Source organism: Pan troglodytes, chromosome 16 (assembly GCF_028858775.2).
Source record: "Pan troglodytes isolate AG18354 chromosome 16, NHGRI_mPanTro3-v2.0_pri, whole genome shotgun sequence".
Lineage (NCBI taxonomy): Eukaryota > Metazoa > Chordata > Mammalia > Primates > Hominidae > Pan > Pan troglodytes.
The window spans coordinates 60,688,879-60,716,513 of NC_072414.2; the positions used below are offsets into that span (position 1 = coordinate 60,688,879).

General features: G+C 49.8%; 1 protein-coding gene across 1 annotated transcript in view; it reads left to right on the forward strand.

The window, feature by feature from the left end:
- CORO2B (coronin 2B) overlaps nt 1–27,635 on the forward strand; it is a 148,623-nt gene that overhangs the window by 109,209 nt on the left and 11,779 nt on the right. Inside the window, exons 3-8 of the mRNA XM_009429434.5 lie at nt 6,804–6,920; nt 22,349–22,498; nt 23,158–23,322; nt 25,541–25,657; nt 26,175–26,279; nt 26,831–26,927. Coding sequence (XP_009427709.2) covers nt 6,804–6,920; nt 22,349–22,498; nt 23,158–23,322; nt 25,541–25,657; nt 26,175–26,279; nt 26,831–26,927 — 751 coding nt within the window. The remainder of the gene's footprint in view (nt 1–6,803; nt 6,921–22,348; nt 22,499–23,157; nt 23,323–25,540; nt 25,658–26,174; nt 26,280–26,830; nt 26,928–27,635) is intronic.

Sequence of the window (27,635 nt, forward strand, 5' to 3'; positions counted from 1 at the left end):
ATGAACAAATACATTTATGTTGCACAAAAGCTTTTGAAACATGCAAATCTGGTAGGCACCAGACTGCATATTATTTCTTTAAGAACTGTTTGCTTGAAACCAGAGAGGAATATTTTTCAATCAAGGCTATGGGAGGTGTGTTTTTTGTAATAATATCTGTTTTTTAATAACCATTTTATATGTTTGTTAGAATTGGAAGCTGCTAGTAATATCCAACTATTCAGATGTTGTCACTATTAGCATTCTGATGTATTTTCTTGTAGAATGGTTTTTTTACATAGGGATCCTTTTATATGCAGGTTGAGCATTCTAAATCCAAAAACCCAAAATCCAAAATGCTCCAAAATCTGAAACTTGTTGATCACCAACATGATGCTCAAAGTAAATGCTCTTTGAAGCACTTTAGATTTTGGATTTTCAGATCTGGGATGCTCAACCAGTAAGTAAAATGCAAATATTTCAAAATCCGGAAAAAAAAATCAAAATCTGAAATACTTCTGGTCCCGAGCACTTTGGATATGGGATACTCAAACTGTATAGAACTTGATTCTGTTTTACTAAGCGTAGATCTTTAGCAATGCTCATGCCACTAAATATTCTTTGAATATATGATCTTAAATGACCTCAGAATATTCCATTATATGGGTGTACTGTAATTTATTTTGACAATGTCCCCATTGCTGTCCCTATGATAAATAACATGGCAGTGACTGTTTCAGTGTGCTTCTCTGTTGATTTCCCTGGGGTAAATTCCTGAAGCAGAATTATTGGTCAAAGGTCATGAACCTTTTAAAAGTGTTGGAGAGGTTCTGTCAAATGGATCTCCGGAGAAGTTGCCCTACTTCACACTCCCACTCATCCTGGAGCAGGGCGTCCATGCCCCTCTCCTGGGGCTGGGGATCAGGTTGTATCTCAAAGACACCCTATCTGCCAATAACTCTGTCTGTTGGCATTGGCACACAGGGTGTATTTGAGATACAACCTGATCCCCAGCCCCGAGCTCTTCCTTGGGAAGACTCAGGGTACACAACAGCTGCGATTCAACATTTGACATTGAAGTTCTGTCCCAGCAAAGAAGGGCTGGACTTGTTCTGTGAGCCCTCCAGGATAATGCCCACAAGAACAGGGTGAAGATCTCCCTAAGGGTTATAGACTCCAAAGAATAGGTCTCTTCCTCCACCCTCCACCCCAGGCAGCAAGGTCTCTGCCCCAGCTCTGTTGAGACTGAAGTTCTCTGAGGTTCTCTAACCAGATGGCAGGTTAGAGCCCTGGACCTCTGAGAACCCTACCCCTGGGACAATTCTGTGAGCCGACCATCTAAACAGTCATTGTACAGTCATGGAACATTGAAAAATCTTGACTCCATAGAAGCTCACTAAATCTCTGTTTTCTTAATTGTAAAATGGGCTTGTTATGAGGATTAAATTTGATTATATTTGTAAATCAATATAAATGTGTTTATATTAATATGCTATTATATTATCAATAGCCATGTGTTAGTGTTGGTGTTAGTGTATTAGTGTATTAGTATGAAGCATGAGAAAACAGTATTGTGTAGCAGTTAGGAGCCAGGCTTTAGCGACAGACAGAACCAAGTTTGGTCTCCGGTCACACCCCCTATACAGAAACAGTAACTTGTACAACAGAGGCATATGTGGGACTTGGGGAGAAGATTGCTGACATTTTTAAAAAATTTACAATCAGCTTCCTTTAGAACATTTGGCAGAGGCATTTTGTTTGTTCTTTAATTTTTATGTTTGTTAAAGTAATAAATGTGCAGAGGTCAGAAGGTCTAATAATACTCTACAGCCTGTAGCACTGCAAAGTGATGTGTGCTGGGGTTGGCTTGTGCTGGCTCGTGAGAGCCTACTGGTAAAATTTTTAGGAATTTAGGAGTTTTGCAAGCTGGTTGTTAAACAGAGCCATTATTATAAATTACATTGAATAAACTTGCAATTAAGTTATAGTAAAAGCAGAAGTACTAAATATTAAAAATGTATTACTTCCCAATTATTTCACTATTATCTGTGTTCTTGAGGTTATCTGTGACTATTACATTTGCATAGTGGAAATATTCTATAATAGTGTGCCGAGAGCCTCTTCCATCTCTGTCTTTGGTGGCAGTAGCCTGAAATCAGTGATCGTGGGAATATTTACACCACCAAAATTGGCAAACGCTATGAATCAGGGCCTTTTTTTCTCTGGAGACCCAGTTGTTAAGCATCTACAGCCCACCACTGCCTAGAGCCACAATCCCTGTCCCGTCTTGTGACACCACTGCATTTCCTACTCTGGTTTTAGCTGTTTCTTTTTGCACTTACCCCCATATTTCTTAATTACATGCCTTTACCACTGCATCTTGATTTTCAAATATTAGACATGGCCTACTGGCTCCCTATTATGGAAAATGAGGCTCTAGCTTTTTTCCAGCTCTGTCTCCCTTCTTACTACACACACATACACACTTTCCTCACCTCTGTCTTCCCAGTACAGCATAGCACAATTCTTGCTTAAGATATAAATATTCAGGTTTTACATTATTACAATCATGTAAATATTGTACATAAAGCATTAAGCAATGTGATCACGTTAGCTTTCTTTTTTTCTTTTTTTCTTTTTTTTTTTTTTTTTTGAGACAGGGTCTCACTTGGTCATCCAGGCTGGAAGAGAGTGGCATGATCATGATTTATTGCAGCCTAGGCCTCCTGGGCTCAAGCAATCCTCCCACCTCAGCCTCCCAAGTAGCTGGGACTCTAGGTGTGTGCCACTATGGCCAGCTAATTTTTTTGGTATATTTTTTGTAAAGGTGGAATTTTGCCATGTTTCCCAGGCTGGTCTCGAACTCCTGGGCTTAAACGATCCACCTGCCTTGGCCTCCCAAAGTGCTGGGATTACAGGTGTGAGCCACTGTGCCTAGCCTACATTAGCTTTCTCAGACAACATGTTTTCTTGGAGTTAATAATTGCATTTTTAAATTTGTTTGATGTCTCTATAGAAAACTGGTTTTCGGCCAGGTGCGGTGGCTCACGCCTGTAATCCCAGCACTTTGGGAGGCCAAGGCGGGTGGATCACGAGGTCAGGAGATCGAGACCATCCTGGCTAACACGGTGAAACCCCGTCTCTACTAAAAATACAAAAAATTAGCCGGGCAAGGTGGCGGGCGCCTGTGGTCCCAGCTACTCGGGAGGCTGAGGCAGGAGAATGGCGTGAACCCCGGGGGGCGGAGCCTGCAGTGAGCCGAGATCGCGCCACTGCACTCCAGCCTGGGAGACAGCGAGACTCCGTCTCAAAAAAAAAAAAAAAAGAAAAGAAAAGAAAAGAAAAGTGGTTTTCAAGCTTTTTTTTTAAGCAATGGAGCTCATCAGTCTCTAGAAAGACTTGTCTCCTTCCCGAGTGCAGGGCTCTGACCACACCTTCTTCTAAATAGGCTCCTCTCTGTTCTGAATAGGTTCCGGTGATGTTGCCTAACCTGCCCCTCCAGTGTATCGCCCGTGGGCTGCTGGCTAGAAGCTCCTGTTATCTGATGGCCACCTATTGACTGGTTTGGTGCCTCTCAGATTTGCCTGGGCTGGGCTGGGTGCCAAACACTTAATGCACACAGCTCTGCTCAGGGAACACTCCAAAGCAGCTTTTGCGATCAGATGGAAGGAATGACTCTGTCAGAGAGTAAGTGAGCTGTGGAAGCAGATGATGCAGGGCCTGTCTGCCCATGAAAAGTCTGAGCTGCAGGAGGGGAGCTGGCTAACGATGACCAGTAGGGTTCAAGAACACTCGCTTTTGAGAATCACACCTGTGTGGAAATCCCGGCTTTGCTTTCAGCTGCTTGACCTTGGGCAAGTAGCTTAACCTCTCTGGGCCTTAATTTCCTCATACCTAATTAACAGGGTTGTTTCCAGAGTTAAAGATAACGTGCGTAACCCCAACAAATCTGAGTCACATGTGACCCGCCTCTGCTTAGAGTCTCATTTTTTAAAAATCATATTCAGCTGGGCGCAATGGCACACGGCTTTGGAACGCCAAAGCAGGCGGATCACCTGAGGTCAGGAGTTCAAAACCAGCCCAGCCAACACAGGGAAACCCCATCTCTACTAAAAATATAAAAATTAGCTGGGCATGATGGCTGACACGTGTAGTCCCAGCTACTCAGGAGGCTGAGACAGGAGAATCGCTTGAACCCAGGAGGCGGAGGTTGCAGTGAGCCAAGATCACACCACTGCACTCCAGCCTGGGCGACAGAGTGAGACTCTGTCTCAAAAGCAAATAAATAAAAAAAAATTAACATTAAAATTTTAAAACTTTCCTTTTTTTTTTTTTGTTTTTTTGAAGACAGAGTCTCACTCTGTCGCCCAGACTGGAGTGCAGTGGTGTGATATCAGCTCCCTGCAACCCTTGCCTCCTAGGTTCAAGTGATTCTCATGGCTCAGCCTCCCAAGTAGCTGGGATTACAGGTGCCCACCACCATGCCTGGCTAATTTTTGTATTTTTAGTAGAGACGGGGTTTCTCCATGTTGGCCAGACTGGTCTCAGACTCCTGACCTCAGGTGATCCACCCGTCTCAGCCTCTCAAAGTACTGGGATTACAGGCATGATCCACCGTGCCTGGCCTAAAAAATTATATTCTAACAGCCCAAAAGTAATTTAAAATATATTCCAAACCTAACTGCATCTTTCATAGAATATTGAAAGGAAGCCCATTTGTAACTGATATCAACGCTCTCCAAATCCTTTTTCTCTATCCTCTAATTTTCCCACAACATACAACATCAGTGAAATTCTCCTGGGTCCAGCCTCTGAGGCTTTTTTCCCCCTCTCTTTCTCTGCCTCATTCTGCATCTTCCATACCACTACCATTTTCTCCAGTCCTGTTTTTTCCTCTACCCATCCTGCCATGGCTCTGTTGCAAAAGATCAAACGATCTGGAAATGAGCCGATAGAGATGCAGGCAGGAAGTGGTGGGGAAGAGGTCACAGCAGGACACATACTCTGAAATAACTCTTCTTCATCTCACTGGGAAGTGCCAGGCATGTGCAGTAGCAAGGGCTTGGCAGAAATTGGTTCTCCTCCTCCTTATTATTCTGATGAGGAATCTGAAGGAGACAGCGGTATAACCTCCTAGACTTCCCTCTTTTCTGACCACCTACCCACTGTTAGCAGATGGGCCGTAACTGGAGAAACTTCCTTGCCTCCTTTCCTCCAAACTCCCCAAAAAAGTAGCATGAAAAAGACCTGAGAGATGGAAGCATAGCTTCTGCCTATTCCCCCTCCCTTCTCTGCCACCTTTGTAGCCGCTAAACATGGAACAGCTCTTCCACACCCATCCACGCCCCTTGTTCCATCCTTTTGTGGACTCACCCCCTCCCAGGAAGTCATGGACTGAGCACCTACTGGGTACCAGACCTGTAAGGGGCTGGAGATTCAGAGACAAGGATGACACAGACTCTGTCCTCAGTTGCTCACAGCCAAACAGAAACAAACTGCAAATCAGATCTGGTTGTGATTTGTTTGTTTGTTTGTTTGTTTTGAGACAGAGTCTTGCTCTGTCACCCAGTCTGGAGTGCAGCGGCACAATCTTGGCTCACCGCAACCTCCGCCTCCTGGGTTCAAGCGATTCTCCTGTCTCAGCCTCCCGAGTAGCTGGGATTACAGGCGTGTGTCACCATGCCTGCTTAATTTTTGTATTTTTAATAGAGACGGGGTTTCTCCATGTTGGCCAGGCTGGTCTCAAACTCCTGACGTCAGGTGATCTGCCCGCCTTGGCCTCCCAAAGTGCTGGGATTACAGGTGTGAGCCACCGCACCCGGCTTGGTTGTGTTATAATGGAGGGAAGCACAGAATGCTGTGAGAGCACAGAGGAAGAGATCTTCACCCACTAAGGGATCAGGGAAGACTTTCTGGAGGAGGTGTCATCTAAGCTGTACAATAATAAGTGCTGTCATATATTGAGCATTTACTGATATTCTCTTCACTAAGTGCTTTGCTAAGCATATTAGCTCACATAATCTTCACAACAATGCTAAAAAGTAGACATTGCTATTCTCATTTTAGAGAGGGGAAACCGAGGCTCAGAGAAGTTCATTAACTTTCCTAAGGCCACAACTTTCACTGCGAAAAATCAGCAGAGCTGTAATTCAAACACAGGCCTGTGTGACTCCGAAGACTATGCTTTCAACCACAGGGCACTGTGTACCGGTGTTCAAGATGTACACTGCAGAAGGACGCTCATTCATATCGTAGAGAGAATGGCTCGTGTAAGAGTATATAGGTGGACCCAGAGATTCAGGCCTCTCTGCTGACTCCCAGAGCAGCAGGAAAGAGCCTCCTCCTGATCCAAAACTGACTGTGCCCTGGGGGAAGCAGGGAGTGTGGGCCCCAGGGAGAGTAGGTACACCCAGCATCTGAGCGTGCGTGAACGAGGCAGATCGTGGGCCTGTGTGTGTGCCACCAGGGCTGCTGCCCATCAGGCTGGTCATTCCAGTGGGTAGTAACAGCTTAACTTTAAACACTTTTACTTGATGCAGGGGCACCTTTTCCTCATTTGCAGAGGTGTATATGAACGAGCAGCAGCCTGTCCCACCATGGCTGTGTGGCCTCCCTGAACCATTCAGTCTTGGGGAGGACACAGCCGCAGAGCAATGTGGCCCAGCCTGACTTGGCCCAGCAGGGCCCAAAGACGAAAATAAAACACAGGTGATTCCTCAAGGACCTTCCAGTCCAGTTGAGAGGCCCAGAAAAAAGGTGCTCCATTCAAGGCCACCCCAGGGCCATCAAACTAATCTCCTTCTCTCTCTCTTTCTCCTCTGCAGACAGGCAGGATTGAACCCAACTACCCCAAGGTCTGTGGCCACCAAGGCAATGTGCTGGATATCAAATGGAACCCCTTCATCGACAACATCATTGCCTCGTGCTCGGAGGACACGTCGGTGAGCAGAGGGGTGCTCCCGGAGGAGGGTGGGCTCAGGCCCCTCCCTGCTTCCTTTGGAGGCCTCTCTTCCTACCCTCCCCTCCTCCACCCTTTGCCCTTCTTCCCTTCTCTTTGTCATCTTTCCAGCAAGCCCCACGATGTGGGGGGGATGGGAGCTAGGAAAGAACCAAGGCAGCAAATCCCTGCTGGATTCCAGAGATCTGTGTTTTCAGTGTGATTGAGCTTGGAGGTGTTGCTTTTGTAGGTGAGAATTAGAATTTAAAAATTAAGCGTGTGATTCAGCATTTGTCTATGCTCTCTAAAGAAGGGCAAGGGAAAGAATATGAACAAGGAGGGAGGGAGAAAAGGAAGGAACTGGATGGGCATGAGGAAAAGAGCGCCTGTTCTTTGCAGGCTGGGCAGGGTAAATGTACCATCTGGTTTGTCCTCTCTGAGTCGTGGTTTCTAGGAAAGGAGACTTAGCTGAGAGAAGTGTCCTGATTTTTCCAAGGACCCATACAGGTGACCCAAAATTTGAACTCCATGTGTCCCACCATTCAATGAGAAGAGAGAAGAAACAGGAGAAGGGAGATAAGTAAGAGAGATCAGGGAGGAGACAGAGAGAACAGGGAGAGAACAGATAGGAGAAATAGAGATAGGAGGGAAAGGGGGAAAGAGACAATTTAGAGAGGGGGATAAAGAATCCAGGGTAAGTGGCTTGGGCACAGTGGGTTCACGCCTGTAATCCTAGTGCTTTGGGAGGCCAAGGCAGGAGGATCACTTGAGGCCAGGAGTTTGACACAGCCTGGGCAACACAGTGAGACCCCCGTCTCTACAAAAAATTGAATTAAAAAAAAAAAACTAGGTGGGTGTGGTGGTGCACACCTGTAGTCCCAGCTACTAGGGAGGGTGAGGTGGGAGGATCACTTGAGCCTGGAAGGTCAAGGCTGCAGTGAGCTGTGATTGTGCCACTGCACTCCAGTTTGGGTGACAGAATGAGCCACTGTCTCAAAAAAAAAAAAAAAGAGTTCGAGCATGGTGGCACATGCCTGTAATCCCAGCACTTCGGGAGGCTGAGGCAGGTGGATCATTTGAGGTCAGGAGTTCGAGACCAGCTTGGCCAACATGGTGAAACCCCATCTCTACTAAAAAGACAAAAATTAGCCAGGCGTGGTGGCGCACCCCTGTAATCCCAGCTATTCGGAAGGCTGAGGCAGGAGAATCACTTGAACCTGGAAGGCGGAGGTTGCAGTGAGCTGAGATCGTGCCACTGCAGTCCATGCACTCCAGGCTGGGTGACAGAGCAAGACTCTGCCTCAAAAAAAAAAAAAAAAAAAAGAATCCAGGGAAAGTGAAATTTGAAACTGTGTTCTGGCCACTCCTTCCTCAGACTCTACCAACTTTCACCAGTGGAGGTAGGGTCAGAGGGCACTGGCAGTGGCCTTCCAGAGGGAGGGTCCCATAATGTGTTCCACACTGTCCCTGAGCAGCATCAGTACACCAGCTTGGAAGAAAGAGGAGATTTCAGAGCCTCAGCTGAGCTGGTGAGGAGGGCCTGGTGTTCCCAGATGAAGGAGGATCAGCCTAAGCCCCTGGTGTTCCCAGGCAAAGGAAAATCCCAGCCTTTTAGTCAGGCCACAAGCATCTACCTGGTGCTCACTGGCAGAGCCTGGGTACCGGTCAGATTTTCAGGAATGTTGGAATGGGTAGGAACTTCAGAGCTCATGTCTCCCTGTCTTCCCAGACTGGACTGTGAGCTCCTGGGAGCAGAGACCACAGCCTATTTGGTTCTGCACCCCATGCATCCAGCACAGGGCCTGGTACCTAATAAATGCTTAGTAGGTGTTGGATGGGATCGATGGATGCATGGATGGATGGATGGATTGTGGATGGATGGATGGGTGGATTGTTGGATGGATAGATGGATGGATGGATTGTTGGATGGATGGATGGATGGATGGATGGATGGATGGATGGATTGTTGGATTGTTGGATGGATGGATGGATGGATGGATGGATGGATTGTTGGATTGTTGGATGGATGGATGGATGGATGGATGGATGGATGGATGGATGGATTGTTGGATGGATGGATGGATGGATGATGGATGGATGGATGGATGGAAGGATGGATGGATTGTTGGGTGTATGACTACATTGATGGATAGAGAGACGAATGAGTAAAATTGATGATGGATAGATGAATGAATGAAAGAATGGATAAGTAAATAGATGACTATATGACAGGTGGGTAGATGGATGAATGAAAGATAAACACATGAACAAGTAAATTAATATAGTCCATCTAATCAGTTATCCAAAGAAAGAAAGATTCACAGTAAATAGCCTCCATCAGTTCATACGCTGGGGGTGAGGTCAGCTGGCACAGTACCTAGTACATGGGAGAGTGGTGAGGAGGTGACTGGAAGGGTGGAGTGCACTTGACCAGCCCATAGTCCATCACAGAGGGCTCCTGAGAGTGGCAGCAGTGAAGGCAGTGCCCTTGGGAGCAGAGAGAGCAAGAGCCTGTAGTGAAGATGGTCCATCAGGCTTCAGCAGCCCCAGAACCAAATTAGGGACAGTGGTCAGGGGTCAGGACATAGGCAGGCCAGGGCTGCAGAAGGAAGGGCACAGGTGCTGGAGCTGGGGGACACAGAGAGTTCACCGGTTGCTTCCTGGGCTGGGAAAGAGGCACAGGAGCTGGTGGAGGCTGGAGAGCCCAGTGGCCAGCACAAGAGGCCTGGGGTCGGTGGGAGAGAGGGCAGGTGGAGGTGCTGCCCATCCTTCTCTCCTGGGTTCAGGGAGCCCAAGAAGGAATGCGGTGACCACAGCTGGCTCCGTCCCTGCCTGCTGAGGTGCTGGGAGAGTGGCGGGAAGGGCTGACCCCAGCTGGTGTCACCAGCCAGCAGGTAGTAGCCCCTGGAACTCAGGGCTGCTCCTCTACCCACTCTGGGATGGGCCTTTCACATACATTTAGCTCTTAGAGCCACTCCGTGAGACAGGCACTGCCACCCCCAAACTGAGGGTTGGTAGGTAGGTCACAAGCCAGGAAGTAGAGGAGCAGGGATTTTACCTGGCCTGCTTGCTGCAAAGCCCATGCTCTGCCAAGCTTCCTCATCACAGACAGCCAATGCTGTCTCCCAGTGGCTCATGTCTTACCCAGGGACCCAGCTAGGATAACAGATGAGCAGTGCCCGTCTTGATGTAGGGGGGACAAATTAGACCAGGGCTCCTGGAATCACTGGCCACCCAGGTTCCTCCTCAGGTCTCAATTTCTCCTGCCTGGCTCATGGTGAGAAGGATCTGACCAGTCCTAGCTCGGCGTCTTATTTAACCTGATATGTGCCTCATGCTCCAGGACCCCAGCCTGTAAACAAGACATCCATGGTTTGTGTCCAAGAAAAACATAAGGCTGCATCCCCGGCCACATGAGCCAAGAGACTCTGTTCAGTTTTGCACGCACTGACTGAGAGACCACGGTATGCCTTGCACCACCCTGGCTGCTGGGGTCCAAAGAGGGATCTGGTAGACCTGGGCTGGAATCTCAGCTTCACCATTTACCATCTGGGTGGCCAATGGAGTGTTACTTGGCCTCTCTGAGCCTCGGTTTTGCTCGTCTCTGAAACAGTAAGATACCTCCCTTTGGCTGTTGTGATGAGGATGAAGGTTAGCCTATGCCCAGTAGTATGCCTGTCCCTTCATCGATGCCTGCTCATCTCACTCTTGCTCTGGAAACACCCCTAGTAGAGGCGCAGAGGGGCAGGGCCCACCCCACCCACCAAAACGTGGTGCAGAATGAGGTCATTGCATCCACCAAGGTCAAGCAAAGGGCTATGCACACAGAGAAGAGAGAGAGAGATTAGTTTTGACCAAGGTGCAGAGAGGAGAAGAGGTAGTTAGCTGGACTTTGGAGAAGCAGGACATTGACAGACAGAAAAAGGGTTAGAGAAGGAGTCCCAGGAAGAGACCCAGTATATCCGGTGTGCTTGGCCTGGAGAGAATGCATATACAGTGCGCTTAGAAAAGGGAGAGTCATCTGGTGTGACTGGAGCCCTGGGGTGGTGGTCAGTGAGAGGAGCGGGCAGGAAGGGCAGCTGTGAAGGGCAGTTGGACCCAAGGAGAGAAGGCTTAGGGTTCAGGGTGAGCAGCCCAACTTTGCAGCGAGACTTGTGCTTCTCAAGTCATCTGAGCATCAGTGGACCCCACCGAGTGTGGTGCATGGGAGACACTACACGCTCCAGGGAACCAAGGGGACCTGTGTGGATGGAGGGGGTCACAGACAGCTTTATGGAGGACATGGGGCCCGAGCTGGCTGGATACAGGTAGATCAGTGGAGAGAAGGGAAGAGCGGAGGGGTGTGGCTGGAGGAGTGAAGGGAAGGGACACGGGCTTGGGGCACAGGAAGGGAGGGGCTGGCCCGGGCTGCTGATCCAGAGACAAGGAGATTAAGTCTCTGGATCAGAGAGGAACTAAGCTCTCGCTCCAGCTGCCAGGCCAGCTGCCCCAGAAGTACAGCCCTGAACCGCATCTTACCCGGGTGTCCACCCCTCCCCGCCTTGGAGCTAGGGATCTTGGCAGTGGAACCAACAGGTTCCTGAGGCTGGATCCCAACCTCTCCTGGAGGACGCGCTCTGGGACCCTAAGGGAGGTGCCTTGCCCAAGGTCACACAGGGAGCCTTTGTCCTAGGAAGGTCCCCTGACTCCCAGTCTGCACTCTCAGCCCCTCACCAGTGGCCCTGGTTCTACAAGGGAGGAAACTGAGGCTCAGGGCCATGGTGGGCTGGGCTGACAGTTCAGATTCATCACGCTCAACATTTACATCACAGCGTCTGCTCTCCTCAGGGTCCAACCTGGGTGCTGGGGGAAAGCACAGGAGAGGCATCCCCCGCTGCAGCCTGGGAGGGGGTGGGGCATAAAGGAAATGGAGTTTGCAGCTTCCAGGGGGTGGACAGGAGGTCAGCACTGCTGCCAGGGCCCTTCCCACGGCCTCCCTGCCTCCTTCAAAGCACCTGAGGCATCGGCCACCGAGGCCCTCCCTCCACCCATTCCAGCTGGAATGGTCAACTTGCTGCTCACCAGACACGACATCCAGACCCAGGCTTGGGAGGTCAGTCGCCAAAGCTGCTGTGTGTGCCAGGCACTGTGCTACATACAGGGCTGGGGACGGCGCCAGGCCACAGGGGCCCAGAGGGAAGCTCTTCACAGCAGGTCTGGACCAGTTCCCCTGGTAGTGCCTGCCTGTTTCACCCCCAGCCCTCCACTTCCCTCTACTTGTCTCTCAAAACATTCAGAGGACACTGGTGGGATTTCACGAGCCCTGATTTCCCCAGCTCCTTCCCCATATCCCCCAGCCCTGCAACCTCCAGTGAAATCAATCCCCGTCCCCCAGGATCCGTTTCCCCTCCCTGAGCAGGGGGAGGTCCTCTGGAGTCTATCCTCCATCCCGCCAGGGATCCAGCAGAACATACCCAGGCCCTTCCCCAGGGGCTTTGGGCCCGAGGGAGGGCTGGGGGCCATAACTCTCCCTGGCATCTGGCAGAATCCAGTTCTTTCCGCTGCTGGGTGATGTCACCTATTGTTGAAGGCTATGCTTTTTATAGCTTCTGCCGCAGCTAGGGAGGGCGGCTGGCAGGCGGCAGGGAAGGGCGCTATCGGTTTCCAAGCCTCGTGCTCCCAGCCCTTTTCCGGGGGCCAGCAGCCGCGGAGAGAGAGAGGTTTCTGTCATCTCAAGGAGAGGGAGAGAGCCATCCCAGGAGAGAGGAAGGAGGGAGAAGAGGCAGGCGCCTCTTGCTGGTGGGCCGAGCTCCACATCTTTCCTTTGCCTTTTATTCAAGCTCTTCCATCCTGTGTCTGCTCTCCTCACCCTGTAGGTGATGCCCCTCCCTGAGGAGCTGGGGGCGGGATGGACAGGATGTCAGCCCTGCTGGAAGCCACCCACCACCCTGCCTCCTGCACGCCCCCACCTCCCGAGCTCCGGAACCAATACCTCTTGGAGCTGGAAGGGAGTGATGCACTTTTGTAGAGGTAGAAGGAAGGTAGCCCTGAGGGGCCAGTGCGCTGAGTGGGTCTTCACTAATGATTTAGCAGCCACAGAGAAAGCAGCAGTATGGCTCCCTGGCTAAGCAGCCAGGCTCAGGAGTCCCTAGGCCTAGGTTCAAATCCTGGCTCTGCCACTTCCAGGCTCTGCGATCTAGGACTAGTTTCTTTTTTTTCTTTTCTTTTTTTTTTTTTTTTTTGAGAGACGGAGGCTCGCTCTGTCGCCCAGTCTGGAGTGCAGTGGTGCGATCTCCGCTCACTGCAAGCTTCACCTCCCGGGTTCAGGCCATTCTCCTGCCTCAGCCTCCTGAGAAGCTGGGACTACAGGCGCCTGCAACCACGCCCGGCTAATTTTTTTTTTTTTTTTTTGTATTTTTAGTAGAGACGGGGTTTCACCGTGTTAGCCAGGACGATCTCAATCTCCTGACCTCGTGATCTGCCCGCCTCGGCCTCCCAAAGTGCTGGGATTACAGGCCTGAGCCACTGCACCCGGCCTAGGACTAGTTTCTTTACCTCTGAGTACCAGTGGCCCTACTGTAAAATAGGGATCACCTCGGGCTCTGAGAACTAGATGAATATAAAAGTGTTTTGTGTCCCCTAAGAACTCCATAGACATTAACTGTTACTTTCTTTTCCTTAAGTGAGGGCCCAAGAGTTTAAATAACTTGCCCAGGCCGGGCACGGTAGCTCACGCCTGTAATCCCAACACTTTGGGAGGCTGAGGTGGGTGGATCACCTGAGGTCAGCAGCTTGAGACCAGCCTGGCCAACATGATAAGCGGAAGGACAGATCATGTCCTCCTCAGGGGGTTGGGTCCAGCCCAGGGAAGAAGGAAAAATCAGGTACGGGCACGGGCAGGAGTGTGGAAGAGAGGAGGAGGGTAGTCTGCCTGATTCTAATTCTGAGTTTGAATCCCAGCTCCTCCTTTCCTAGCTGTGACACCTGGGCAAGTTTTCTCACCTCTGTGGGCCTCATTTCCTTATCTGTGCAAGGACAGTCATTAGTAGTCATAATAATAATAGGTAGCACTTATTCTTTCATGCATCCAGCGCCACAACGACCACTTCATGCATCCTCTAGCAACCCCCTCCCAGGACTCACAGCAGTAGATGCTCAACAATGCTTCCTTCTGGGTCCTCAGTTCGCCCTTCCTACCTCCCTGGGTTTGGTGGGATTCGTTTCCCATATTGGCAAACAGTGAGTCCGGTGCTCAGAAGATGTCAGAATCAAGGTAGATGTTGAGATTCTACCTCTTGTTTAGATGAATGATGATAAACTCAATTTTTAGAATGAACAGAATGATTGACAAGAAACGCGGAGGAGAGAGCTCCAGGAGCCTCCTGGCCCCTAAGCAAACACCTTCAGCTTTTCTCTTCACTGCAGGAGACATCACAGTTACTGTGCTCTTGGACCCAGGCACCATCTCTGTGAATTGGTTAGATGGAAATCTTGGGGCCAATGATTGTGTACTGTATACAGCTAAATTGGAGGCTTCTCGAGGGCAGAAACCATATCTTTTTCTTTTTCTTTTTTTTTTTTTTTTTTTTTTTTTGAGACAGAGTCTCACTTTGGCACCCAGGCTGGAGTGCTGTGACACAATCTTGGCTCACTGCAACCTCTGCTTCCTGAGTTCAAGTGATTCTCATGCCTCAGCCTCCCAAGTAGCTGGGACTACAGGCCCATGCCACCACTCCCAGCTAATTTTTGTATTTTTAGTAGAGACGGGGTTTCACCATGTTGGCCAGGCTGGTCTCGAACTCCTGGACTCAAGTGATCCACCCGCCTCACATCCCAAAGTGCTGGGATTACAGGAGTGAGCCATTGTGCCCAGCCCAGAAACCATATCTTTCTTTTTTTCTTTTTTTTTTTTTTTTTTGAGACGGAGTCTTGCTCTGTCACCAGGCTGTCATGCAGTGGCGCGATCTCAGCTCACTGCAACCTCCGACTCCCTGGTTCAAGTGATCCTCCTGCCTCAGCTTCCCGAGTAGCTGGGATTACAGGCACGCGCTACCACGCCCAGTTAATTTTTGTATTTTTAGTAAAGACAGGGTTTCACCATGTTGGCCAGGCTGGTCTTGATCTCCTGACCTCAAGTGAACTGCCCGCCTGGGCCTCCCAAAGTGCTGGGATTACAGGTGTGAGCCACCTCGCCCAGCCCAGAAACCATATCTTATACTGTCCTGTTCTTCCCCACGCTACCCCAAAACAGATTTGTTAGTTTTTTGAAGTAGCTACTAAGGGGTTAGATATCAGATCTTCTCCTAGCTGCTTAGGCCCATGGTGAACTCCAACTCCTCCTGTGAACTTCTATACCATATATACAGACAGTGGGTACTGTCTGCTTGCTGTAGCTGTGTAATAAGCAGCAGGTCCCTTAAATGGAGAATTCTGCCCCTTACGAACAGTGTCATCAGAGGAGCTAACAGCCCTAGCCCTAAGTCACTAGCAGTCATGACCCTCAACATGTCAGAAAGCAGAGATCCAACCAGACACCTCCATAATCATGTACGCGTTTTAAAGATGAAGTTTATGCTGCATTCCATAAAATGGAGACAAACTTCATATCATATGTATTGACTACACAGCGGGCAACAAAGTGCACATGAAAAATATAACTTGGCCAGGCTCGGTGGCTCATGCCTGTAATCCCAGCACTTTGCAAGGCAGAGGTGGGCAGATCACTTGAGCTCAGGAGTTCGAGACCAACCTGGGCAATATGGCAAAACCCTGTCTCTACACACACACACACACACACACACACACACACACACACACAAATACAAATATTAGCTGGTCATGGTGGTGCGCATCTGTAGTTTCAGCTACTTGGGAGGCTGAGGTGGGAGGATGGCTTGATCCTGGGAGGTGGAGGCTGCAGTGAGCCAAGATTGCACCACTGCACTCCAGCCTGGGTGAGAGAGCCAGACCGTGTCTGAAAAAAAAAAGAAAACTATAACCCAATTACATCTAAAGTTTGACCACTATAAAACGTGGGTATGATCCCTAATTAATATTAGGTAAGCATCCTTAAGTGTTATTCTTTGGTCATCTGCTTGGTAGTGTATACATTTTATCTTTACTTAGTATTTATAGCAGCTCTGCTGTATGGGTATAATTATCCTTACAGGTATGAAGACAGATGTTCGGAGAGGCTAAGAAACTTGGGGAAAATCTCACAGCCAATAAGGTCAGAGCCTGCATTCTAACAGAGCTGTCAGACCACAAAGCTTCTTGCTTGTTGGCCAGCTGCTCCCTCTCCCATGTGCAGGGACAGTTGGTTTTGTAGCTTTATTAACTGTCCTTATCAGCTGCCTTGCCTTTGCCTTGTCTGCAGTGTCTGCTGCCTCCCCAACAAGACTGACAGCTACTTGAGACTAAGAACCGTTCCCCCGTATCTAATCTGTTTGGCACACAGAGGGGAGCTGGGTATGTTCTGTTGGGTTGAACATCACTGAATTAAACAAGGCTCTGACCCAGGGACCTGTAAAGGGGACAGTCCCCAGCAAGGCAGGCTTGCTGGAGAGAGTAGTTTTGCCACTTCTCCCCACCCTTTCCTTCCAGAAATCCGGTTTGGCAAATGCTACTGAGTTTCCTGTTGAATTGAAGTAACCTCCCAGAGCAACCTCTGAGCAGATCCACAGGGCTCCTCCCATGCCTTATCCACTCTGTTTTCAACAAATCCCTCGAATACTAAGGGATTGGAATTCCTTTCCCAGCTACTCAGGCCCACTGTGAACTCCAGCTCCTCCTCTGAGCTCTGTAGCATGTGGTGCCAACTGTTTGCTATAGCCATGGGTCAAGCAGAGCCCGTCTCCTTCTCCCAGTAATGTATTCAATGTCAAAGCAGAAAAGTTTGGAAGATTAACTAATACTATCTAAATGTGCAGATGAAGGCCAGGTACAGTGGATCTCACTTGAGGTCAGGAGTTCGAGACCAGCCTGGCCAACATGGCGAAACCTCATCTCTACTAAAAATACAAAAATTAGCTGGGCGTGATGGTGGGCGCCTATAATCCCAGTTACTTGGGAGGCTGAGGCAAGAAAATCCCTTGAACCCAGGGGATGGAGGTTTCAGTAAGCTGAGATCACATCACTTCACTCCAGCCTGGGCGAAAGGTGAAACTCCATCTCAAAAAAAAAGAAAAAAAAAAGAAAGTAAATGTGCAGATGAGAAAACCAGGACCCAGGGAGGGAAGTGGCTGGTATCAAATGGGGATAAAGCAAGGCACCTCTCTCCCTCTCTGTGGGATATTTACTCATCTGAGTCCCTCAAGCCCTGCCTGAGACCCTACATCCAACAGTTCTTGGTGAAAACAGCTCTCTTGGTTTCCATCTGTAGCCATGAGACTTGAATCGAGTTAAGGGGCTGGTGCCTGGGCACAGACACCAGTTACCCTGACCCCCCATCCCTGGGCTTAGCCCCTAGGCTCCTAGGCAGAGCTGTCACCTCAGCATGTCAGCTCATGTATCTAGAAGGCTTCACACTTCCAAGAGCTCTGCACCCAGTTTACTTGAACCCACACACCTCTAACAGGTACAGTCTCTATTTTCTGGATGAGGAGCCTGAGCCTCAAGACAGGTTAACTGGCTTGTTCACAGTCACTCAGCTAGTACGTGAGACTGGAACCTGGGCTGGGGCTCACTCCACAGCCCCCCATGTGACTCTACCTTACCCTGGCATAGGTGTAACCCAGAGATGCCTCAGTTACTGGGTTGTTCAGGAATTAGGGTGTCCTGGGAAAGAGTTTTCTTCTGAGACTCTGGGCCCAAGCAGGGCTTCTTCAAGCCTCAGTGACGAGATATGACACACATGACCTCTGGCCTCCTCTCCACCAGCCAGCCTGCTCCACATGAGCCAGGCTGACCCCCGTGCAGGTTCCCTACCTGCTGGCGCCTGACCCCACACACACTGGGCATTTTTCTGCCTCCTCACCCCTTCCAACATCCCAACTTGTCTTTTTAAACTTAGTTCAACATCCTCTCTTCCAACACTGCTCCTCCCAGGCCCTCCCACCCTGGTCCCCCTAACAGCTGGGTTCAAGCTTTCCAACAGCTCTGTGCCCCCACAGGCTCTCCGTCTGCATGCACCACTTAGTGCTACTCAAGAGCAGGCATGGGCAAGTTCAACACCACACCCCACTGGCTCATAGGAGGCCCTCGGGAGGTGTTAGTGGAGTTAATGAGTCTCAACTTTTGGCTTCAAAGATCTTTCTTGATGGCCAGGGGCAACTATTCTACTTCGGTCAATGCTTATGCACCAAGATACAGTATGAGACATCCCCAGACAGAATCCTCTGCCCCCAAATATCTCTTCCCTTTGAGTCTGAAAGCTTTAGAGCTTCCTACTCAAGTGCAGACAAGGGTAGCCAGTAGACATGAGAAAAGATGCCTGGTATTTTTTTTTCTTTTTTTTTAGAGACAGGGTCTCACTCTGTCACCCACGCTAAAGTGTAGTGGCGTGATCATAGCTCACTGCAGCCTCGTCTTCCTGGGCTCAAGCGATCTTCCCCTGCCTTAGCCTTCCCAGTACCTGGGACTACAGGAGCATGCTACCATATCCAGCTAATTTTTTCCTTTTTTGTAAAGATGGGGGTCTCACTGTGTTGCCCAGGTTGGTCTTGAACTCCTGGGCTCAAGCAATCCTCCCACCTAGGCTTCTTATTTTTGAGACGGAGACTCGCTCTGTCGCCCAGGCTGGAGTGCAGTGGCACAATCTCGGCTCACTGCAAGCTCCACCTCCCAGGTTCCAGCGATTCTCCTGCCTCAGCCTCCTGAGTAGCTGGGATTACAGGCGTGCGCCACCACGCCCAGCTGCTGCCTAGGCTTCTTAAAGTGCTAGGATTACAGACGTGAGCTACCACGCCTGTCCTCGGTATTTCTAAGAATGGAAGGAACACAAATCCAAACAACAGGTGGCATTTTTGACCTATCAGATGGGTAAAAATCCAGTTTTTTAAAGGTATAGTTTTAGAGGCATAATGAAGCAGTCTCAGACTCTGTGGGTTAAAAACTAGGACAGTTTTTGGGGACAATTTTACAGTAACTATAAAAAATATGAAACACTTCTAGCCATTTTCCTACAAGAATATCCACACCACTGCACAAACTTGGATTACGAGCATGTTTGTCATAGAATAAATTGTAATCATGGAAAAAAGTGAACAGAACTTAGATGTCAATTAATAGAGGTCGATTATATTCATCATGGAATGGGCACACAACAGATGCGTCTCTGGCCACTTAAAAAGATAAGGTAGATATTCATGGAGTGGTGTGGAAAGATGCCCAGGATCTGTTATGTGAGAAAAGCAAGTTGAAAAAGAACATGTGTAATAGTATCCCTTCTGGGTAAAAAGAAAGAAGTGTGTGTGTCTATGTGTCTGTGTCTGCGATAGGTGGGTGTCTAGCCCAAGCATTAGTCTCCCAGCTTCAGGGTCACCTTTCTACAGTACATTTGGGGACAGAAGGAATGTGTTTTACTGGTGACTACTGAGTTACGTACTCGCCAGCTTGTTCCCCCTGCACCCTCTCAGTCACTTCCAGACCAGTCTTCATCCCTGAACGCCCTGGTGCAGGGGTTGTTGAGGAAAGAACAGTGGGGTATTCTGGGCCCCCTATACATCACTCCCTCCCCCAGTTCCCCCCCTCCCACCATCTCACAGGACTGTATGGGAGTCTTGGACTTTACTAGAGGGTTGGAGCCACCAAAGGGGATAACAATGGGGATGGGAAAATATTTCAAACTCTCCCCAAATTATAAAGTTTTTCGCAAGTGGGCTTTTGAAATGGATTTACTGAAACTGAGAATGGTGCACCCAAGGGTGACCCCAAACCCTTGACAGAACTTGTCTTTCTTACCCTGAAACCTCCCAGTCAACAGCCACAGGAGCTGGCTCTGTGGGGGGAACATACATGAGGGAAATGCTCATTCTTATAATATGAGGAGGAGGCACCAAGAAGGAAAATTTGTCCAAGGAATTCCCTGAGGGGCACCCCAGTTCCTAGCCTTGCTCCCAGGACCTCTGGTCTGCCTTTGGCTTTCTTTTCTTCTTCTTTTTTTTTTTTTTTTTTGAGATGGAGTCTTGCTCTGTCGCCCAGGCTGGAGTGCAGTGACGCGATCTCAGCTCACTGCAAGCTCCGCCTCCCAGGCTCACACCATTCTCCTGCCTCAGCAGCCCAAGTGGCTGGGACTACAGGTGCCTGCCACTACGCCTGGCTAATTTTTTTGTATTTTTTTAGTAGAGATGGGTTTCTCCGTGTTAGCCAGGATGGTCTCGATCTCCTGACCTCGTGATCCGCCCACCTCGGCCTCCCAAAGTGCTGGGATTACAGGCGTGAGCCACCGTGCCTGGCCCTGCCTTTGGCTTTCTTCCTTTTTTTTTATTTTTCTGAGACAGAGTCTCGCTCTGTTGCCCAGGATAGAGTGCAGTGGTGCATTCATAGCTCACTGCAGCCTTGAACTCCTGGGCTTAAGGGATCCTCCCACCTCAACCTCCTGAATAGTTGGGACTACAGGTGCATGCCACAACACCTGGCTAATTTTTTCAATTTTTTGTAGAGGCGGAGTCTCACTATGTTACCCAGTCTGGTCTTGAACTCCTGGGCTCAAGTGATCCTCCTGCCTTGGCTTCCCAAAGTGCTGGGATTGCAGGCATGAGCCACCTCACCTGGACTTGGCTTTCTTTAACATGCTTTCTGCATTTATTCATAGCCTTTGGAATTATAATCAATTGACTAGTATTACATATTGATATAATGTATTAAATTTTTCCTTTAATGTTGATCACTTACACTGCTTCTACATTTTCCATATAAATGATGTTGCAGTGAACATCTTCATGCATGGAGATTTTTGCTTATATTGTATTTTAAGAGTGAAGTTACTGGGTCAAAGAGTATAATATAAACGTCTTTATGGCTCCTACTAAAGATTGCCAAATTGCTTCCAAAAGAGTTACTCTGATTTATAATACTACCAACATCCATTCAATCTATAACTTCTAGTATTACCTTGCCAACACTGGCTCTTTTTATTTTTTTTTTTTGGTTGGCTATTTTAGCAGATTATAAATGGTATCTCAAAGCTGTTTTTCCTGTTTTTCTCCTTACTAGCAAGGGTGGAGTTCAGATTTTCGAAAAGATTTTTTTTTCGTGTTTTTTTTTTTTTTTTTAGACAGAGTCTTGCTGTGTTGCCCAGGCAGTAGTGCAGTGGATCTCAGCACACTGTAACCTCCGCGCCTGGCCTCAAGCGATCCTCCCATCTCAGCCTCCCGAGTAGCTGGGACTATAGGCGTGCGCCACTACACCCGGCTAATTTTTGTTTCTTTGGTAGAGACACGGTCTCGCTGTGTTGCTCAGGCTGAAAGATTCTTTTTCTTTTTTTGTTTTTTTAAAGTGTCCTAAATTATAGTCACATGTGCTCTTTCCAACCAGTTAGACTGTAATGAATAATATTAATGATAATAATAACAATTATAATTCCTTAGGCCTTTAGAGCACTTTGCAGTTTATAAACTGTTATACCATTGTGTCTTTTCATTCTACCAGTAGGTGAAACAGGGCAGGGATGTTCCCCCCACCTACCACCTACCTTATTGATTAAATAGTTGAAGCTATGCAGAGGAGGTTTGCTTTGAGTGACAGAAGCCCACCAGGGCTGATGTAAATAATTAGGGGGGTGATTCCAAGACTGCAGAGAAACTGCTCAGTCTCTCCCTGTCTGGGGCCACGTGGTCTCCTCTCTGCTTCTCTCTGCATGTCCCATCCTCCTCTCTGCAGATCATCTTTTTCTGCTTCTTTATCAGTATCCACAAGACTGAAAATAGCAGCTCTATCCAGGCTCTGCCCATCCTTCCAGCTCAGGCCCCAACATCTGATCAGTCTCTGCCTTCAAGTCCACCATCTCTCAGGAGAGACCTGGGGCCCCTCAGCCTCCCAGATGCAGTTCCCCCTGCCCAGGGGTCCATCCTGGGTGGGGGACACAGTGGGGGATAAGGCCCTGTGGTCCAAACAGCCAAAGTGGGGCTGAGCAGAGTAGCAGGAAGGCAGAGTCTCCTAGAAGGATGTGGCATGTGAAGCAAGGATAGGCTTTTTAACACAACATTTGCTAAAAGGGGCTCATGCATGTTCTTCTTATCCGGGCTAGGCCACAGCAGTAGCAACATGCCAGTAATAACAGTTCTTAGGTCTGCAGAGAAAACCTCCCACAGGCAGAGAGATGGTCTCCTTCCTCTCCAGCCACACCCTGAGACCTCCCAGCAGGCCTCAGTCGAGCTTTGCCCATCGCCTCAAGCCAGGAGGTGGCTCATCAGGCAGATCTCAGAAAGCCTGGTGTCCGAGGAAAGGGGCACCTCTCATCAAGGGACTTCTTGGCCGTGTCCACCCAGCCTGGACCCTCATCTCCCTCTGCAGGTGCGGATCTGGGAGATCCCCGAGGGCGGGCTGAAGCGGAACATGACGGAGGCGCTCCTGGAGCTGCACGGGCACAGCCGGCGTGTGGGGCTGGTCGAGTGGCACCCCACCACCAACAACATCCTGTTCAGCGCTGGCTACGACTACAAGGTATGCAGTGGGCAGGCAGCTGGGTGGAGAGGGATTGGGGAAGAGAAAGGGGCCTTTTGGGTACCCATAGGAAGCACTGTTGCTTCCTAAGCAACCAATATGGCCTCATCTGTTCATTTGCTTATTCATTCATTCATTCATTCACTACACGCAACTGAGCAACTCCTGTGCACCCTGTCATTCCTGGGGTCCACAGAGGCCGGAGGCATCTTTTCTGCCTTCTCTGGTGGTTGATTGGAGGAGAATGCCCCTTCCATGCCCACACCCTTTGCCTGGCCACTTCTTAACCAAGAGGTGGCAAAAGGGGTAACCAAAGCTGCTGGAGGGCAAAAAGTGGAGCCTCAGCCCCGAGCCCCAGGCACATCCTCAAAAAAAGGTGGGCTGACCACATGGGACTGACAAGGAACATGTATCCTTCTTGCTCTTCCATAAACTGAGCCCAGGCTGGTGCTGGGATCTGACCAAGGATATTGATGGATTTGTGTGCCAGGGATGTATCAGCCTTTCCATATAGAACTCAATGACCTCCTCCTGCACCCCAGCACACCCCAGGCCCTGCATGGGGCGCTTCTCCCAGGGCAGTCAAGTGTGGACTGGGGACAAACACCCCAGGACCCTAGCAGCCACTGACCCTGCCTCCCATGCATCTGCCCTCGCAGGTCCTCATCTGGAACCTGGATGTGGGTGAGCCGGTGAAGATGATTGACTGCCACACGGATGTGATCCTCTGCATGTCCTTCAACACGGACGGCAGCCTGCTCACCACCACGTGCAAGGACAAGAAGCTGCGTGTGATTGAGCCCCGCTCTGGCCGTGTTCTGCAGGTGGAACCCTACATTTTTTGAGATTGAAGGGGAAGGTATTGAGGGCTGGGGCTCAGCTTTCAGCAGGCCTGGAAAAAAAAGGCTGTGCCAGCCCCCTTCTCCAGTGCATCTCACTGCACCTCTGTTGAACAACCTTTCTCTCTCCTGGGCCCTTCTCAGCTCATAGGAACCCTGCCTTGTTCTGGGTGGGGAGGGACCTCATACCCTTTCCTGTCCCCACTGCACCCCCTACCTCCAGACAGGATTCTTCTGGCTTGCTCTGGGGGCTGAACTGGTGACACCCTTCAGTGCATACATCCCCAGGTGTTAACCAAGTCCATCACAGGCACAGGAGGAGGAGACACTGGACTCACTGACCAGCCACTTGACAGGATGAGCCTGAGGGAAATGGCTAGGGTGCCAAGGTTGATGGTGAACTTAGCTCCACTTTTGGTCTTTGAATCTCCTGGGTCTTGGGTTTGAGGAAGGGGTTAAGTGCCATTTGGAAGTAAGCAATTACCATTTTTTGAGCACCTGCTGTGTGCTGGTCATGGGGAGAGATGGAATGGAAAATATGGATGATATCTGAGGTTTGCCTTCTACACAAGAAGGGATTAATGCTTGATCTGGGTGTGTTTACCTTGGAATAGTCCAATATTATAAGACCAGAAAGTTTTCTAGTACTATAGGTTGAGTATCCCAAATCCAAAAATCCAAAATCCAAAAGACTCCAAATCCAAAACTTTTTGAGCACTGACATAACACCCAAAGGAAATGCTCGTTGGAACATTTCAGATTTTGGATTTGGGGATGTGGGAAGCTCAACTAGTAGGTATAATGCGAATATTCTGACATCTGAAACAATCCAAAATCTGAAACACTTCTGGGCCCAAGCATTTCAGATAAGGGCTACTCAACCTGTACCACTACAAATAAGAATAATGAGAGTTGCTTAGCATGATTAGTGTTAACTGACATCTGCTAAGAGCTCACTGTGTGGCCTGCACTGTGCCCGGGGCTCTGCACATCATCTCATTTAATCCTCAGGACAACCCTCTCAGCTGGGTGCTGTTACTCCTCTCATTTGATACATGAGAACACTGAACCTTAGCGAAGTTGGGAGACTTGAATCTCACAGTTCCAGGAGGAGCTAGGATTCAAACCCAGAGCCCATGCCAAACAGAAAGAATGTTTATGAACAGAGAACCCCCACCTCAAATTCCCAAATGGGGCCATGAGCCCAGGGAAGGTGAAGGTCTTCTCTTGGGCTACACTTTTTTGGCGGAGCTAGAACTAGAGTTCAGAGTGTGTGACGCCAGCCTGAATATGTGCACTGCCCCATTGGCCTCTTTTCTGACTTGCTGCCAACTTACCTGATGCCGAGGACTGTTGTGTGTTAGGAGGAAATCAAGTGTCACGAGCCAGTGGGCAGGAAAGGAGGCCCAAGACAGCTCAGTTAAGGAGGCACTCCCTGATGAGGCAAGCTGTGAAGCAGTGATGGGCATGAGTCTCTTGTCCTCCTGAGCCTCAGTTTCCTCACCCTCAAAATGGGGATAATGATTTCTTCCGATAGATATTGTTATGGGGATGAAAAGCAATGCCCCTGGTGAGAGCTCCTGAAGCGGTGTAGCCCCCAACTGGACTTGGTGGACGTTGGCTCCCCTCTCGCTCCCTGTTCCCCACATTCTCTGGGAAATGGCAGAGAAGGCATCTGTGGAGCCAATGCTGCACAGTGCTTAGAACAGTGTCCCGTGGCTGCTGTAACAAATGCCCACAAACTAGGTGGCTGAAAACAACAGAAATGTATTCTCTCACCATTCCAGAGGCCAGATGTCCCACATCAAGGTGTCAGCAGGACTGTACTCCCTACAGATGCTCTAGGAGAAAACCCATTCCTTGCCTCTTCTGGGGGTTGCCGGCTCCCGTGGCTGGTGGCCACATCACTCCAGTCTCTGCCTCCAGGGTCACACACCTTCTCCCCTGTGTGTCTCTGTAATCTTACCTCTCTCCCACAAGGACACTCGTGATGGCATCCAGGATCCACCTGGATAATCCAGGGTAATCTCATCTCCAAATCCTTAGCTTAACCACATCTGCAAGGACCCTTTTCCAAATAAGGAAATAATTGCAGGGGCCAGGGCTGAGGACATGGGTGTATCTTTTCGGGACCACCATTCATGCCACTGCAGAACCCACATGTTGGGGACCCTGGCTCACCACCTCCCTCTGTTCCTACTAGGAGGCCAACTGCAAAAACCACAGAGTGAACCGGGTGGTGTTCCTGGGGAACATGAAGCGGCTCCTCACGACAGGGGTCTCCAGGTGGAATACAAGACAGATTGCCCTCTGGGACCAGGTCAGCCACGGGGAGGCCTGCTGGGTTTGGGCTAAAGGAAGCATCATTGCCTCGGAGGTCACTTCCTCAGAAAGTCAGGAGCCTGGGCCCGCACACCAGCTTCTCATAGCATTCCCAGTGGAGAAATCAGACAGAGACCCCCAGAGGCCGAGCTTGGGTACAGAGGCTTCAAGGAACAATGTCGGCCACACCTGCAAGATGTTCACCCTCTTTTTCCAGAGTGGGGGCTGAGCTCCAGAGAGATCGAGAGACTTACCTGGGGACACATAGCAAGTAGCAGGTTTGGGGACAATGAGAACAAGTCCCTTGCCTCCTGTTTGTAAGACCCTTTCCACTGCCCCTGGCTGCTTTTCGTGACAAGAAAGTCAGTCTTGCCACCACCCATAGGACGGGCTTTTTAACATCTAGGGGAGGTCTTAACATAAAGTAGTTGCCATCCTAAGAGGCCTTCCTGGGATTTGGGGAGGGGCATGCCATCCTGCCTGCAGAGAGGCTGAGACCAGCTCTTCTCCCTCAGGAGGACCTCTCCATGCCCCTGATCGAAGAGGAAATTGATGGGCTCTCTGGCCTCCTGTTCCCCTTCTATGATGCTGACACCCACATGCTCTACCTGGCTGGAAAGGTAGTAGGAGGTGGGGGAGGGCCCGGGGCAGCCTGTGGGAGAGCCCTACCCTCAATGCACCCCTGCACCTGCCCCACCCCCTGGAGAGTAGCCAGCCTAACCTTCCAAGTTCCTGGGCCTCACCTTTCCCATCCACACCTGCCCTCAAGTCTGACACCCATTCTTACTCAAGTGTCTGCTACCAAGAATTCCTTCAAAGGTGAGCTGGAGCGGGCTTTTACATTGGAATAAAGATCAGAGCCTGCAGTGTAGTCAGTGATGAATGATGGAATTTGAGATACCCGCCAGGAGATCCTTGGTGAATACAGCCTTGTTTGTCAGAAAGGCTGTCTACACACACACACTCACATCAGCCCATCCACCTCCACCTCTCCACCCGCAGTGAGTCCCCTATGGTGCACCCACTAGGAGCCTAGAAGCCAGGTTTCCTTGGTTTTTTTAACTGCCCATGAGGCACAGGGGAGAGCTGTCTTCAGCTGGCTCCTGGGACCAGGCCCTGCTCTGCCCTGCCTACCTGCCACCTTCCTCAACTCCATCTCTCCTGACCCCAGGGTGATGGAAACATCCGGTACTACGAGATCAGCACTGAGAAGCCCTACCTGAGTTACCTCATGGAGTTCCGCTCCCCAGCCCCGCAGAAAGGCCTAGGTAAGGGGCCCCGAGGCTGCCACAGCTGGTGTGCTCATGGCACGGGAGGACATCTGGCCCATGGGTCACCCCCTCCCTTAAATGGAAAATCAGACTCAGAAGGCCATAGCACATGGGCAAGTTGGAACAGAATCTGCAAGAGCTGGCCCTGCTGCAGCTGTCACTGCCCACTGGACCGGCTCTGTCACCCCATTGTGCTCACATCCACCATCAGCAGCAGCTTGCCAGCATGTGCTCTGCGTCTGCACTCCTGATCGCAGATGGGGAGCCTGAAGCCCACAGTGGCTATGATGATGGTGGGAAGTGGTCCAGTAACTAGAGGTCAGAGTGGGGTCTAGGCACAAGTCCCTTCCTGAGCCTCTAGGAAGCCGTGACTCCCAGATCCCAGCAGCAGCTCTGTCTGCCTGATAGGGCAGGAAGAAGTTCCAGGTGTTCCCGTGACTGCCGCCCCAAGCTCCCTAGGCTCTCAGGCAGAAACCCAGAGAGGGCTCTGGGATTGACAGGGTGTAGTGAGTGAGACCCCACATTCTCCCACCACTAAAAGTCTTACAACCAATTTTCCTTCCTTTCAACTAACCTGGTAATGCATATGATTCAGCAATTCTATATTTCGGGTCCAAATCGCCCAATGAAACACCTATTTTCAGGGACCTCCCGTTCCCACCTCTGCGGGTGATCCTCTTTGGAGCTTGAGTCTAGCTTGCTTTC